Source organism: Phalacrocorax aristotelis, chromosome 1 (genome assembly GCF_949628215.1).
Source record: "Phalacrocorax aristotelis chromosome 1, bGulAri2.1, whole genome shotgun sequence".
Taxonomy (NCBI): Eukaryota; Metazoa; Chordata; class Aves; order Suliformes; family Phalacrocoracidae; genus Phalacrocorax; species Phalacrocorax aristotelis.
The window spans coordinates 14,831,136-14,844,194 of NC_134276.1; the positions used below are offsets into that span (position 1 = coordinate 14,831,136).

Sequence of the window (13,059 nt, forward strand, 5' to 3'; positions counted from 1 at the left end):
TTCCTTCAATCTGTGTCTTTTCAGGAGTACCACAGTGCCAAAACCCTAGCTGTGATTTCTGATGTACTAGATCCTTGATGTCTATCATTTCTAACGGCCATATTGTATCACAAAGTCCACTTGCCATTGAGACACTGCATGTGAGCTTCAGATGTCTGAGTGACCTACAAATTTCTTTACTGTCTGCAGTTCCAGATGTGATAAGTGGTGACATGGAGTCTGCTATGGCTGTCGAACTGAACCCTTGGGTGGAGTATGAGTTCAGAGTTGTAGCAACCAACAAAATTGGGACTGGAGACCCAAGTGCACCATCACGAGTGATCAGAACCAATGAAGCAGGTAAGAAGAGGATAAAAAGGTTAGTTTTCCAGGACTACCAGAAACAAGAACTATTTTAATATAATAATAGAACTATTCTCTTCTCCCTGGTACACATCTGTGTGTTCAGTCATCACTGTTCCAGGGTGATACTCTTTGTAATGGGGAGCCAATTTGTTTTAATTACAGTAATATTATTTAATTTAAAGAAATTTCAAATAAACCCATTCCCTGCTGTCTTATCCCATCCAGGCTGCCTTACTCTTCATCCTACACTTAAACCATTGCTTCCTGCCCTTTGACAGTCTTTTACTGCTCTTCTATTGTAGGCTGCTTCTCATTCTCTTCACTCAACTGCTCCCAAGCAGCCTCTCCCCCCTTATTCTTAATAAGTTCTCTCCTAGAAGGTGTACAGAATTTTTTAAGCATGAACTGTTAGTGCATTAAAAGAAATTTCATTGTCCTTCTGACTGGGATGGTACTGTGGAAGCCCAGGAAAAATATTGTATATCTTATTTGGGTCTCTTGAAAATTGCAGTGGTCTCACAAAGTTTGGAACCACTGGCAGTAATTTGGGAAGAATGAAGGGAGATAAAGAAGGATTGGGAATCTGAGAAAAATCCCTAGGCAGCTACAGACACATTTTAAGAGGCAGAAAGAGAGATAGGGTATGAACAAAGCCTCAGAAGAGAACTGCATCTCAGAACACTTTCAGATTATTCTCCATTCTTTGTTATTTAGGAGGCCTAGAGAGTTTTAATGTGGTTTTTTTTAATGTTTCTTCAGCTGAATAATTTGTAAGTAGTTTATTAATCATACAGAATAGAAGAGTGGCAAATTCAAAGATTCCACTAGAATTTGAAAGTATAACTGATTTTGTAGTTGTAAATATTCTGGATGAATGCAGCAGTTGTGTTGCAACTCTGTCTTCTCATTAAGGGAGATTACAAGTGGCAATGCCAAAATATGTCAACCTCTCATTCTAAAATGAAATTATTATCTCTTAAGACATGTTAATCTCCATAGTTCGCCAGTCTGTGTATATGCTACCCATAAATATTCACAGCAGAACATTCAGGCTGACTTTCTTAGCACCACAGAATCAACTGAATAAGTGGGGCTGGAGGGGATCTCAGGAGGTGTCTAGTCCAGCCTCCTGCTCAAAGCTTGGTAAACCGACATCAGAGTAGGTTGCTCAGGGCTTTGTCCAGTTGAGTCTTTGAAAACTCCAAGGAGGGAGATTGCACATCCTCTCTGGGCAACCTGCGCTGGCAGTTAACTAATCTCATTGTGACTTTTCTTTCAATATTTCCAGCCAAAATTCCCCCTATTTCAGCTTATGACCCCTGTCTCTTGCCCTCCCACCCTGCACCACCATGAAGGGCCCATCTGTCTCCTCAGTGACCTCCCCATAGGCACTGGGGGCTGCTGTTAGGTCCCCCAAATCCATCTCTGCTGGAGGCTGAGCAAGCCCAGCTGCCCAGCCTCTCCTCACAAGGCAAATGCTCCAGCACCACTATCCCAGTGGCCTCCTCTGAACTTGCTTTTGTTGATCAATGTCTTTCTTGTTGTGGCAACCAAAATTGGATTCACTGTTTCAGACTAAGTCTAACAAACCTATCTTCAGTTGTAATAAGATTTTTTTTTTCTGCTTTAAATAACTGTAGTTGCTAACTGATATTAAATTTCACTTTGCAATCACAGAACTGCACTGAAATTATTTGATTCCCATTCATGCATGTGGAATGATGCTTCCTTTCCAACTCTCACCCTCATCTTCTGCAAGCTCCCCATAGTGTGAAACTCAATAACTTTATAGCAGAAACTTCAGGTGCTACATACTTTGATCCATGAAGAAAAGAAGAAACAGAAAATTAAACAAAAAACATGAGCTATTTTAACCTCAAATGATTTTTAAAAACCACCTTATTTCACCATCATTATTCTTTCCTTGAGTTTACACAGTATTTCATTAGCAGTGAAAATTTTGCTGGACCCAAAGGTTTAAATGACTTATCTATTTATTCAGATAGTACATATCAGAGAGGACACAAGCATTCTGGAAAAAGTTTATCCTATAATATGTTGCACCCCTGGGATTATGTTAATTCAAATTTATGAATATGTACCCTGTTTTTGAAAAGATGATTCAGGATTTTAATTGACCAGATGTATTTAAGCTGCGAGTTAAAACTGAAGTTTTAACAAGTTAGATTTCATCTAGCTGTCATGATTTTTAGGTTCCTCCTTCTTATTTCCTACTGTTTACCAAACAAAGGCTGTATTTACTAAAACATATTCCTACAACTCTAGCAAGAGGTTTCTTCATGCACATGTCTTTTCAATATTCCTTTGGACTATCACTGCAACTTTACCTCTGTAAAAACTAATTGATAAATCATAATAATGATAAGAAAAAAAAAATGTGGGACAAAGTATGCAGAGTGCAGTGTATTTTCACCTGGTGACTGGTATTAATTTCTGGGTAATACTCCACTATCGCTGCCATCAGAAGTAATAGAATCTTCAACTCAAGTAGAAACGATCTGTACTCCAGCACATGAGATGCCTCCTGATAAACAGTGCTGTAGCTGATAACAATGCAGGTCTTCATTAATAATAAATTGGTAACATATTAGTTCAAATTGAAAAAAGGCCACACTAGATGTTTACGTGAACTTTCAGCTTCCCAGTTAGGAACACTTTTTTGCTACCAGAGTTACAGCTGCACATACGAGATGTTAGAACGGAGTGTTTTGTAGCATGACATTGAAATCCAGACAGGTGCCAGTAAAATAACTTAACAGCCTTCAGAGAAATTAAAGCTGAATTTGTTTGGTGTGCCTGCTTAGCATGGCATGGTACAACAGAAGTCTGTTGTCATCACCTCAACTTCAAACAACTTTTCTTTAAGAATAAGTTTGTTTTCTGTTTCAGTTGTGAGTGGTTTTGGGTTTTGTGTTTGGTTGTTTGGGGTTTTTTTTTTAATAAAAATGATAGATGCAATCTCATTTTTTTATTCTATAGAGGGAGTGAGAGGGCAGGAGTTACAATAAGATATAACTTCCCAATTTGTTAGAACCTGCAAGGAGTTGTAGGGTCAAAAAAATAACACAATGGGGCCTGCTTTAAACAAAAAAAAATTCAAACAAAAAAAATAAACTGTTACACATAATTCTTCTCAAAATAACATGCTGCTTATAATTTTTGTGCCAGCCTTGAAATGCCAGAGGCTTAATGATCTGTCTCACTCAGGCAGCTACTTTTTTATGGTCTCCAGGTATTCCTAAAGTCCAGAGCTTGTTTAGCTCTGTCCTCTGACACAGGTCTTTCAGTGATTGTGTGAATTATCACCCTTGGTATAGTTTTCAGATGCCAAAGTCAAAGAGACAGGAAAAATAATATTTTTTGTTGTGTTTCATATATGGTTTTCCAAATCAGCACATTAATATATATCTTAGTGTATCACCCAGTGATCTATTCTTTTTCAGAATCTATTACTAATTTTTTATCTGAAAGCATCAAGATAAAATCTCTATTAGCATGGGTTCCAATTCTAATACCACAGATCTCAATTTTTAAAAGACACGTATGTGAAAGCACATTATATTTCAGAAAGAACATGGCATCAACCTCTTTACTCATGACCCAGGCAGAATAATCTGGCTATTTGCAGTGATGTTAGATGTGCCCCACATGCACCAACAGGCGGGCTGCTTCTGCACCGGGTAAAACTCCAGAAATATTGGTCTCCTAGTGGAGAAGGTGACTGTGGCTCATGCTCAGATGAGAGCTGAGATCCACAAGGCTGAATGATGGTTGTGTAGACAATCCAAAAAGGCAACAAACATGTGATTCTACTTCCATTATTTTATACTTAAATGGAAAGCGGCATCTGTAATTTAATGGCACAAGCTAATCTGACTGGAGACTAAAGTCTTTTTCTCTCTCCACACCTCACTTATTTTATCACTTTTCCCCCAAGATAGTTACAACATTTTATATTAGTCCATTATCTAAAAATATCCATGGAAGTAATACTTGGAGTGGTGTAAGGAAATCAACAGAATAATAAACAGGTTTCCACTTGCTTTAATTTTCTAATTAAACCCTAATCTTGTTACTTAGCTCATATTTAGTTAACACGATTGCTTTTTATAGCTACTTTCATCAGAATGGATAATACCGCGATTTTCTGGCATATCTAACTTATAACCAGCTGCTGCATTTCTGTCAGTTCTAGCCTTGATACATATTTTACAGGTCCACAAGGTGAAAAGAGCCAATAACATGAATTTAAACATGTCTGGCATTCCACTAAGGCAATCGGGCATTTGGAGCCTGGGGCAAAGCATCAATTACATTATCTATTCATGGAGAAACATGGGGAGAGAGAAATTGAGTAGAATCAAAGTTTAACCTGCTAATCATGCATGCAAACTTGATTTTATGAGGTAACAATGTAATCCACTCTATTAGTAGCAGATTGTACACAGGCTTTATCTTTAATAACTCCTTATTTTCCATTAAGTCGCCCTTATTCTCAGCTAGAATTTCTTCATAGCATAACAAGAAATGCCTCTGTCCCAAGAGAAAACGTACCTGGTTTAGACTGGCTTTGGTTTTGTGTTTTGCTTTTTTGTTGTTGTTGTTGGAGGTGTTTTATTTGTTTGTGACCTGTATTAAAGCAGTTTCAGCTTTTCCTATTATCATAACTATTTTTGCTGTAGAAAAAATTAATAACCTGCTTATCTGTGACATTTGGAGATGATTACCTGGGCTACTTACACCCTTTGTAGAAGATGTGCTTCTCCATAGGGAAAAACAAGAGGAGAAGATAAAATAGACAGTAATCAGTGACTGCATGGGTAAAAGTAGAACAAATGGGCTGCTAACACATAATATTGCAGGCTCAAACTAATATGCAGTACATAGCGATAAAGAATCTAAATGTGTGTGCTACTAAGAGACGTAACAGGAAAGTTAAGGAAGGAAGGAAGGGAGGAAGGAAGGAAGGAAGGGAGGAAGGAAGGGAGGGAGGGAGGGAGGGAGGAAGGAAGGAAGGAAGGGAGGAAGGAAGGGAGGGAGGGAGGGAGGGAGGGAGGAAGGAAGGAAGGAAGGAAGGAAGGAAGGAAGGAAGGAAGGAAGGAAGGAAGGAAGGAAGGAAGGAAGGAAGGAAGGAAGGAAGGAAGGGAGGGAGGGAGGGAGGGAGGAAGGAAGGAAGGAAGGAAGGAAGGAAGGAAGGAAGGAAGGAAGGAAGGAAGGAAGGAAGGAAGGAAGGAAGGGAGGGAGGGAGGGAGGGAGGAAGGAAGGAAGGAAGGGAGGGAGGGAGGAAGGAAGGAAGGAAGGAAGGAAGGAAGGAAGGAAGGAAGGAAGGAAGGAAGGAAGGAAGGAAGGAAGGAAGGAAGGAAGGAAGGAAGGGAGGGAGGGAGGAAGGAAGGGAGGGAGGGAGGAAGGAAGGGAGGGAGGAAGGGAGGAAGGAAGGGAGGAAGGAAGGGAGGGAGGGAGGAAGGAAGGGAGGGAGGAAGGGAGGGAGGAAGGAAGGAAGGAAGGGAGGGAGGAAGGGAGGGAGGAAGGAAGGAAGGAAGGAAGGAAGGAAGGAAGGAAGGAAGGAAGGAAGGAAGGAAGGAAGGAAGGAAGGAAGGAAGGAAGGAAGGAAGGAAGGAAGGAAGGAAGGAAGGAAGGAAGGAAGGAAGGAAGGAAGGAAGGAAGGGAGGGAGGAAGGGAGGGAGGGAGGAAGGAAGGAAGGAAGGAAGGAAGGAAGGAAGGAAGGAAGGAAGGAAGGAAGGAAGGAAGGAAGGAAGGAAGGAAGGAAGGAAGGGAGGGAGGGAGGGAGGGAGGGAGGGTCAAAGGCATCATGTTTTCCAGATGAATCCAGCTTTATTGGAGAGAGGTGTTTCACACATTGGAAATCTCCCCTATGAGTCTGGTAAGAGCCACAGATAAAAGAGCTCTTACCTCATTTTCAACAGTGTAAATCAGAAGCAGTTCATAAGCTTTGTGGGCTTGCATCATTTATGAGAAGAAACAGAATTGGGCTTATGTCCCTTAAAGGGGAGTTCAGAGTTCAAAAAGACACTACACAAACAAATTCTGAAATTTTATGTGAACTTCCAGGATCTAGTGAAAATTGCACTTTCATTGAACTTAAGCTGTTAGTGATGAACACAGGAAATAGAAAGGACTGTGTACATTCATTTAAACATATTTTTCTTTGTATAGTTCAAAGACATAGTGCTACTCAATAATAAGCTAAACAGCATGCAGTAATGCCTGAACAGTTAATGCCTCACAGTACATTTCTACCAATGACCTATGTACTGCTTTAAGGAAGAAAAGAGAAAGTTTATATCTTAGGACATATTTAATCAAATAAAGAATGCAAGCATTACCTGCTCACAGTAAATAAACTCAAGACATTAGTAATTTTGGGAGCTTCATAAGAGGCACTAAGATTAGCATTTACAGTATTCCGATGGAACAATTAAGATTTCTGAAGTTTTACAAAATAACCCAAATCACACTTATGATGATAGTCATAACTTCTTTTAAAGAATTTCATCAGCTGTCCTATGTGCTTTTAAAGCCATAATGGTGGTCTCAGCTTTCAAAGAACTCTGGGTAGTACTGCTTCCAGCATTTTGCAAGAAATTATAAGGGGTGTTTAAGGATGTTTACTTTAAAATTTTTGAAAATTGGCTCCCTCATAAAGCATACAAGAATAGATTTACAAGACTAAAACATTGTAAATCACTAATGACCTGGGAAATAGTAGGGACATATTATTTATGTCCTAAGATTTTACCTGAAGTCTGAAATATGTCAGGTTTCCTGGCATTTGATTTTGAGTTGTCTATTTGAAAAATAAAAGCGTTAACAAGATAATTCCTGTCTTATCTCTTAGATGAACTGTACATTGAAATTTTGACTAATCTGCAGAAGACATAGTGCTTAAGCAGCTTTTTATCCCAATATTATTTTTCTTCTCAACTTATGCTTTTTTTGAGTTTACCAGCTTGACTGTGGAATTCTCTGAAATGAAACTTGAGCAAATTTTCTGTACCACAGAGTGCTATGTTTGTTATTTCTTTTCTGATTTAACAGCCTCATGTCTTCTGCAGCAGCTTATTACTATGGGGAAAACTTCAATAACTCGGACATTCTGTTTTGCTTTGTTTTGGTTTTTTTCCCTTTTGCACACAGTTCCAAAGACACCTCCAGCTAATGTAAGTGGCAGAAGTGGAAGGCGACATGAATTAGTAATAGCATGGGAGGTAAGGGACTTTTTCTGATTAAAGGTTTTGTTTCATGTTTACTTCTTTGAGGGCAAAGTAAAGAGTACTGTACTGGGGTTTCCTTACAGCAAATCCTGGCACGACTTGAACACAAAGTACTGTTCTTTAAATATCTTTTAAAGTTTCAAAGTAATGTGCATTTTTATGTGGTTTTAGTAGAGGGCATTATGCTGAATCTAACCCACGTAGCAGCAGCCCCAAAGTTGTGCTAGTTCATCAGTCTTTTCTTCGTGATCTACCACTTGGGTTGATTTGACTTTTCTGGATCTTATTGAAGTGCTACACCAGAAGAAATAATAGCTAAGGGAAAAGAAGGAATGCCTTGTAACTTTTTAAAATCTTAAATTAAGAACTAAATATTTTTTAAAGTATTTCCTAAAAATATGAAACTAAAGACCTGAAATAGACCTTTATTTTGAGAAGAAAATTGTGATGCAAGGTGCAACACAGATTATGACTGTGCCAGTGGGCAGTTGGAGGAGTGGGAGTTGCTTTCTCTGCTAATCATAAATAACACAGTAGAACAGAGGCTTTTCTTGAGGGGTTTTCAAAACTTCTAAATTCATCGTGAAGAGTTTCAGATTCAGAAAATATACATATATATATATATATACACAGATATATATAAACCCAAGAATAATTCCATCTAATAAAGATGTGGGGGTTTAATGAAAAACTTTTAGCCTAGCCAACTTGAGGAGAGATTCAGATGGTAAGAGACACACAGAATTCTAACTAACTGTTTATGGCAAATATTAGGACATCTGAAAAGGCTGCCTTCTGTTGGCATGTCTGCCTTCTCAGACACCACCTACCTGAGACAGCAGAGAAAGAGCTGATTTCAGTTTGCTTTATAGTCTATAACTATAAACAGCAGCATGTCTCCTATTGGAGGAGAATTTGTTGAATCCCAGGCAAAAACATCAGGTGGCTAGAACTGTAACTGATGTAAACTGGCCTAATCCCAGTCCCTAATATGATATATTAGTATGTAATATTTGTATTAACTGTGTTTATAGTGTTTCCCAGGTGAGTGGAGTGGGGGACCACTGGAGTGTGTAATATCTCTCTCTGTCAAGGGTCGAAGTTTTCTTCCAAAAGAAACCAGAGACTGTGGGTGTCCCATCCTGCAGTACAGATACAACAGACAGTTAAGAATTAGCAATTGCCAAAACAGAACTTTCAGTATACATCGACATTTTTTCCACAAAAGCCAGCGGATGCTTCTTCGCTTATAGCTAAGGAGTGCAAACTGCCATTAAGGCAGAAGGTGTTAATCCTTCCCCCTTGTTCCTGATTAAGTTGTTGTTTCCATCAACACCTAGCGCTGTTCTTCCTGATGTTAATAATTTCAGCACACTCTCAAACCGTGTAAAGTGATTAATCAAATTAAGATTGAAAAGACAACATGGCATTTCATCTGTGTCAAATATAAATTGTGAAATGGGCATATTTACATTTTTTACTCATTTGAAAGATTGCTACCATTTCTAATTACAGTCACTGACTCTTCAAGAAATGGTAAAAAGAACAAAATATACAAAACTATACAATTATAAGTATGTGTTGAAATTTCTGCTAAAGAACTAATCCTAGCTCATTGGATAACACTCCAACAACTCACTACAGACTACTGTGCTGTCACCAGTAGCCACTGCATTTCCATAAGGCACATAGAGTAAGTTAGCATAACTCCAGCACAGTCAGTCTGTGTTTTTGCAGGACCAAAAAAAGTCTTATTGGACTTTCACAGGCAATAGGAATTCAACAAAGTACTTTGAAAAGATACTAAGGTGGTATATGAGTCTCTTGGAATTCAGGAAAAGACTAACCTACCTAGGCTCCTGAATTATACTCAAAAGGTTCAAACAAAATTTTATTCACACATCTTTAATTCACAGATTGTGTATTTAGCATTTGCAGTGAAATCCAAGGGTTCTGCTACTTCGATTTCTAGGGTTTTTTTGTAGTGACAGTCTACTGCCAACTCCATAAGTATTGCAAAGAGATGCAAGGCTCCCCCTTTCCAATTCAAATGTCTAGATTACAAAGTCTGTCTTGTTTTTCCTTCCCCTGCCTTTGGAGTAATGATTTTTTTTTCTCGGATGCACAGTGAACAGCTTCAGAAGGATGGGTAGAAAACGGTGTCTGCAAAAGTGAGGTGCCTGGCGATGAGATATTCACTTGCCCTGTGGAGGGGAGAGGATCCAGTCTCCCCTGTGCCCCTGCTCTGATTCACATGTTCATTAGTTGCAGATCTAGGATGGGCACTTCAAGAGAGGGCGTTTAGAAACCCTTTATGTTTTTTGTTTTGGCATTTCCCATAGGCCTAATATGCTGATAGCTGTTAAACATAACCTAATTCCTAAACAAGTCCATTGAATTTATAAGAAATATAGGCAGTAAATTAGCATTAAAAAATCCATTCTTGAGCTGGACATGTAAGATTTAGCTTTTGCAGTGCTCAGCCTCTCAACAGATAAATCCCTTAGCTGACTGCCTGCTTACGGCAGATGTGTCCCAATTTAAGTGGCTAATTTCACAGATCCTCTGAGAAAAGAAAAGCGAATGAGGTGGGTTTTTTTTCACTAAGATTCACTTTGAGAGTTCGAACATTATATCCTAAGTCTCAAATCGAACCCTAAACTTAAATCCCTAAGACTCGGCACCCCGTTTGGATATAGAAATTAGACAGGTTGGCACCTAAAACCTAAGAAAGTTGCACAGTACTAAGTGTCAGACGCATCATATTTCAGGAGCCCTTAACAAGATGTTGCTTTATATTTTCAACAAGGTCACTCGAAGGGGCTACTCCACTACTAGACCACTGGTTAAAGCATTAGCCACGAAGTGGGAGATCTAGAAGAAAAAATATTTCTGAGCCCAAGAGCTTTTTCGATGCTAGGGCAGTGACCTAACTATGGTTATGAGGTGAAGAAACCCTCCTGTAAGGTTCCTTTTCAGAAGCAATTGTCCCTCTGTGTTTCCAGCCATGATAAGTAAAATCCTACAATGCAACTGTAAGGGATCACCCTCACACAAGCAGCCAGGTTACGGTCAGCCACTAAGTGGCCGCTTTCTAAGTTAGTATAACCATATCTGATCCTACCTGAACTTTGTTTTCTAGCCAGTGTCAGAAGAATTTCAGAATGGAGAAGGATTTGGATATATTGTAGCCTTCAGACCCAATGGAACACGTGGCTGGAAGGAGAAAATGGTAACATCTTCAGATGCCTCGAAGTTCATCTACAGAGATGAAAGTGTGCCACCTCTGACTCCTTTTGAGGTGAAAGTTGGTGTTTACAACAACAAAGGAGATGGTCCCTTCAGCCCTATTGTGGTAATCTGCTCAGCTGAAGGAGGTCAGTTCAACAAGAAGTTAACTTGTGTATTATGAACTACATTAAACTATTTTTATATAAAGTGTCCTATTATACAATGCTTTTTCAATCTTAAATTTCAAAATTCTTTGCAGAAGTGCTAAGTAACATCAAATATTTTTTTTTGCAGATAGGGAGGTGAACTAACTTGCCAAGGTTACCCAGAAAGGAAGTGACAAAGTTTAGGAATAGACCTCAAGCCACATCAGTCCTAACCAAAAAAACCCCAGACAACTCTTTTAATGAAGGTTCATCCCTAATATGAAATCTGTAGTCTTAACTTTAAGCTAGGCTGCTCTAACAATAAGCAAAGAAAGGCTGATATTTTCTAAAGTTTCTGAAGTTCATGATACTTTTTTTGATGGGTTAATAAGACAACAGCTCAAAGACAAAATAAAGTTATAAATGTTCATTTCCTGGTTAATGGATACTAAAAGTACAGAGAATGCAATTTTTTTCTTCTTTTTATGCATTTTTTTTCTACTATTTCCTCTCTTTTTTAGTTCATTACTACAAAAGTTGTGAATTTATGTTAATAACCAAATATTCAATGTGAATTATAGGAATAGTTCAGAAGAACAAATGAAAAATACTTCTTGAAAATTTCTATGTCAAGTTGATATAACTCTCAACAATATTTTTTTTTGGGGGGGGGGGAGAAGGCTAATTTGCACAACCAAAAGAAGTTATTCTGTATTGACAGAAGCCAGTGTATGGAAGTTTCCATACACACAAAAGGTAAATTAATATTATCCACAGGAATATTTTGAGCAGCTCCATTACTGGAACTCAGAGGTTTCAGTTCTTCTTTACTATACTATCTTTGAGTTATCCCACTGTCTTCTGTTAAGAGAATAAAATAAGTACAGTCCTAGTACAGATGAGAGGAATTTCTTATTATCTCTACAAAAATGTAGTGTGAAGATAATGGTATTTCATGTGAAGCTGGAAAACTTTAAATGTTATTCCATACTAACCCACAATAAATGTGTAATTTTGGAGCCATGATATAGCAGAGATTATCTACACCTATTCTCTCATGGTAATTATAGAGGTTGAAAATGCTGTTTTGCTAAAAGCAGTTCCAGTAATTTGTTTGTGTTCCACTGTTTGGATCAGCATTACCAAGTTATTTGTATTCCTATGAAAACAATTACATTTTAAAATGTAAAAATTGCCCAGTATATCTTGGACATTTTTACAGTTGATATCCTGTTCCTCAATGGCAATGAAACCAGGAGACTGATGGTGATGGTTTTAATATTTAACATTTTCATACTCTAATCAGAAAATTCAATAAAAATAGAGTTTTGCAAGGGAAGGGAGGCAAAACCTTAATGGATTTTTTTTTAAATAGTAAAAGCTATTTTAACAAAAGCTGAATGGTGAATTGTAATAAGTAGTATTTGGACAAGACTGGAAATGGAATAAGATATATAAACCAATTTCTGTAACATTTCTTTTAAAATATGAACTTTACAAATGATCTGAATAGAATTATTAACTTTCTCTCTATGGTCCCAGAGACTATCTCTAGAAGCCAACTTTTCTGGTTATAATTCAGTTGTTTGAAAGTACCTACCCCTCATAGCTTTGCTAATTCATTCTCTGTATGTGTCTGAGCATTAGACTTTCCTTTGGTAAGAAGAATTCTATGGGACTAAATACTTTATAAGACTTATATTTGAGGAAAAAATATGGGATGCTGTGACAATACAGGGCAAAATTAATTTATAAAAAGCTTTTCTCCAGAATAACCCTAGGTGATATACTGAAAAAATAAAGGAATAGCAAAACAGTTTATTAGAGCTAAGTTCCGGGCAATATGGAGACTGAGGACAATAGACATTTCAGTTTGCTATGAAAAAAATGGGGAACTGGTTTTGAAAGAGGCATGGACTTTCACTTTAAGGAGCTAAATAACTGAAGGCACATTTTCTCAATGATTTCAGTTGAAGAGGAGATACTAAATAAAGATTGACAGTACAATATATTACAGTCCTAGGATTATCTAGCAAACACTTTAGCTTACTTGCTTTTCATCACACACTCAATTCACTTCTCTG

The 13,059-nt window shown here is 38.0% G+C and overlaps 1 protein-coding gene across 2 annotated transcripts in view; it reads left to right on the forward strand.

Annotated features, from left to right (window-relative positions):
- CNTN5 (contactin 5) overlaps window positions 1-13,059 on the forward strand; it is a 673,925-nt gene that overhangs the window by 628,551 nt on the left and 32,315 nt on the right. For both annotated transcript variants that reach the window (XM_075081792.1, XM_075081802.1), the window contains 3 exons: window positions 190-339; window positions 7,522-7,592; window positions 10,741-10,975. In XM_075081792.1, coding sequence (XP_074937893.1) covers window positions 190-339; window positions 7,522-7,592; window positions 10,741-10,975 — 456 coding nt within the window. The remainder of the gene's footprint in view (window positions 1-189; window positions 340-7,521; window positions 7,593-10,740; window positions 10,976-13,059) is intronic.